The sequence below is a fragment of the Rutidosis leptorrhynchoides genome, chromosome 7 (assembly GCF_046630445.1).
Source record: "Rutidosis leptorrhynchoides isolate AG116_Rl617_1_P2 chromosome 7, CSIRO_AGI_Rlap_v1, whole genome shotgun sequence".
Lineage (NCBI taxonomy): Eukaryota > Viridiplantae > Streptophyta > Magnoliopsida > Asterales > Asteraceae > Rutidosis > Rutidosis leptorrhynchoides.
In genome coordinates, this window is record NC_092339.1 from 92850330 (window position 1) to 92854110 (window position 3781).

Sequence of the window (3781 nt, forward strand, 5' to 3'; positions counted from 1 at the left end):
GCACTTTGAAATTAAACGGGCCGAGCTCGAGCCCAGGCGAGCTTGAGCTTGGCTCGGCTCGGCTACACCCCTGAAAATAAGTAGATAGTATTCACATAGAAACCGATTTCTGAATTATCTTTTATCAGGATTTTTGTAGTGATTATCATGATAAACCCACAATAATGTGATCTCATGTGTAATGTAAATGTAATTTTGGTGTCATATTTGTTGTTATGCATATCAGATAGCGAGAGTAGTTAACAAGCTCATAGTCTACTTTGTCAAGCATTTAAAAAATTGTGGTCGGAATCAAGCTTGAAGTTAGATTGATCTCCAATCAAGTTTTGAGCTTCGTGTGCATTTAATAAAACAGAATAATTAAGCGCTCAACTATTCATAATCTGAATATTGAATCTGATTTTGAATAACAATAATATGTTCGATAATCATTTTAAATGAACTATATGAATGATGTAAAATTAATATATTAACCTTATATACTAATTGAATAGCTAAAAGATATAATTGTTTGATAAGTGTTTCCAATATAATTTAAGTACTGTATATTAAAGAAGGTGAAGGTGATAAATGGTACTCTGAATGGTTCATCACATGTTGTTCAACAATTAAATATCATTTGACATTCAGATGTCACAAACAAAACACGCTGAATGCTAAACGATTCATCATTTAGTGTTGAACCATTCAATTAAGAGGTAATCAAACGCACCTTAAAGCTTGAATTATCTTCAATCTCTATCAAAATAGAGAGTAATATGATGTCTACAATATTTCTATATAATAACTCATACAAACTTACTGCGTATCAGCACCACTCTGTTGCCATAAGTTAATGATATCAGTAGCCTGATTAAGAAGAATAATGACCTGCTTTTGAGAAATCCATGGCTTACTTTCAAGCATCGTCTTAAGCTCTTCCCAAGCATCTTTTCGCGGCCAAAAATAGTAAGGACTAACCGGAATAGTCCCGTATCCCGGAATCACTTGGTCAAGGGCTAACCCAATGTTTTTCTCCATCCAGATGAACTTCAACACTAGCCGAGGTTTAAACATTGGCTTCACAACTACCCCGAGCTTCTACAAGTTCGTATAAACAATAATTAACACTAATTAAACATATTATAATTCTGAGGACTTTTTCATTAGCTAACCGGATTTGCTGTTGACATGGCAGTTATATAATCTGTCATGTCAGCTGCTACATCATGCCACATCAGATTTTCAGTTTCTGTAAACTTGCATCTCTACTCTTATAGTTATAAACTTCATTAAGTTCATAAGTAGCTCCCAGTAATTTTTATCCATATACGCAGAGAAATATTTTATAACTACTTATAAATAATAAAATTTCACGCGTTGAAGTAATTCAATACGAGCATAACATTTTTAGACATTAGTAGTCTGATAAATTAATTACTCTGTGATATAACATTAGTAGTTTTATATTGTTCAGACATCTAAAACTTCTAGATACCATATTAAAACCTAAAACTGAATCTGATACACGAATGAAAACTTTTAAAGTCGGATGCATAAGTTTGAAACTTTTAAAGTTGCCGAGTACTCCCTAAAAATTCCCGACCGAGTACTCGCCGAGTAGCGATTTTTGCAACCTTGCATTCAAGTATACAAAAATGACATTGTATCCAATCCTAAAGTGTTTTTTTATTTCACAATAGTGATGCTTACCACTGAGTATGAGCACAAACATACTATGCATAGTTCAACTACAAATCAGAATGATATCTTGCTTAATTTCATTAAATTGTGATAACTAGATTAAACTCTACATTTAAAAACAATACCAAAAAGGCAGTAACATTTTAAGTATAGACGTATACAGTGGCGGTACCAGGATTTTTTTTCACTGGGGGCAAAAAAAAATTAAAAAACCGTAGCAATTTTTTGGTTAAAATATGGTGGTTTTGAGGCAAAAAATGGAGGTTTTGAGGCAAATTATGGAGGTTTTTGGATAAAATTTAAAGGTTTGTGGGCAAAATTTGAAGATTTTGGGATAAAATTTGGAGATTTTTGGGCAAAATCTGTAGGTTTTGGGGCAAAAAAAAAAATCTACCGGGGGCAAAGTCGAAAAATCCAAAAATTTTACACTGAAAATTGCAAATCCACTGGGGGCGGCTGCCCCCGCTTGCCCCTAAATAAAACCGCCCGTGGACGTATAGTACATTGATATAAAAAGCCTAAATCATCATTTTTTTTATTTTTTATTTTATCTATGTATTTGTATTTGAGCGTGTATAATTAGGGACAAAATCGACATGTAATACTACTCGGATATAAAAAAAAAATCAACATGTAATACCAAAAGGGCAGTAACATTTTAAGTATAGACGTATAGTACATTGATATAAAAAGCCTAAATCATCATTTTTTTATTTTTTTTATCTATGTATTTGTATTTGAGCGTGTATAATTAGGGACAAAACCGACATGTAATACGACTCAGATTCTCAGAGTCAAGTGGCCTTTCTGTTGAATTTGCTTAATCTAAATTCTTAAGCTCAAGTAGCCCTAAGTAACATACAAAGCATTAAACAAAAGTTGAAGAAAGAAAGATACAAGATTAGATGTGAAACCTCAGAGTCAAGTGGCGTTAATTGCTATTATCTAAAATTTTCTAACCTCTAGTAACCCTAACTATCAAACAGCGAACTAAACAAAAATTGAAGAAATAATTACACAATATAAGATGCCAAACCTCATAGTCAAGTGGTGTTTCTGTTGCAAGTGCTTCAGCTGTAGCTGCAAGGACAGTTTTAGGGTGTTTGAATGTTGTAGAAGCATTGTTGAAATTAACGCCGGTGGAGAACTTTGGTCGCAAGGGGGTTTGTGTTTGTGATTGGGGTTGAGCACGGAAATTGGTGAGATTTGAGGGTTTGAAAGAAGAACAAGTGCAATTGATGCTTATCCCCATTGATGATAACGTCTTCTCGATGACGATGATATGTTGGTCGATTTTTAGAAAACAAAGTACAAGTACCCCACAGATTGTGTTTACCTCCAAAATGTCTACACTTGCAAAAAGTTATAAAAACATGTTTACAAAACAAAATTTACCAATTATTTTAGCTTTGAGTCGTCTCAACAATTTAAAAGTCTAGATAAAAATAAAAATGAACTCACATATACGTTAAAAAATTTTATTACACATAAAAAAATAATACTTCAATTTATCTATTTATCTACTTATATTGTATTTAACTATTAAAAACAATGTATTTTAACTTTAATTAACGATTTTCTATTTGATTTAATTAAATAAATTGAGAAAAAATATTTACATATTCAAAATTTTGGACCCTTCTAAATTTTTGGACTCTAAACGGTTGTCTATCTTGCCTATGCTTAAAGACATCTCTGTTTAACTTTTTTTTTATAAAAGAAACAAAATTGGAAATAAAGGAGAGGAAATTGAATCCTTCCAATTTGGAAAAAAGAGATGAAGAGAAAATTATATTGAATTTTCCTTCTCATTCATTTACTTTCTCTCTGAATTTAAACTCTGAAACACCATTGTCATTATGTTTGTCTCCCTTTCCATTCCTTTTCCTTTAAAAAGCAACTCTGAAACAAAGTCTTACAGATAACACAAACTGATGAGGAAAAAAAAAGTCATGCGACTGGTGATACATCATGCCACTTAATTATATAGTAATTTTTGTTTTTGAACGAATGAAAAAAAAAATTTATAAAAATTTACTTTATAATAAGTAATAGTTCGCCCTTTAATTAGCACGTAAAAGGCATGAAAGATGACACC

The 3781-nt window shown here is 31.8% G+C and overlaps 1 protein-coding gene across 1 annotated transcript; it reads right to left on the reverse strand.

The window, feature by feature from the left end:
• Positions 1 to 522: 522 nt before the first annotated feature.
• LOC139858551 (small ribosomal subunit protein cS23-like) lies at positions 523 to 3006 on the reverse strand. The gene is made up of 2 exons (XM_071847385.1): positions 2720 to 3006; positions 523 to 1080 (listed from the first exon to the last, which is right to left on the reverse strand). The coding sequence occupies exons 1-2, from the start codon at positions 2933 to 2935 to the stop codon at positions 799 to 801; spliced, it is 498 nt and encodes a 165-aa protein (XP_071703486.1). The 5' UTR covers positions 2936 to 3006; the 3' UTR covers positions 523 to 798.
• Between the last annotated feature and the right edge of the window lie 775 nt (positions 3007 to 3781).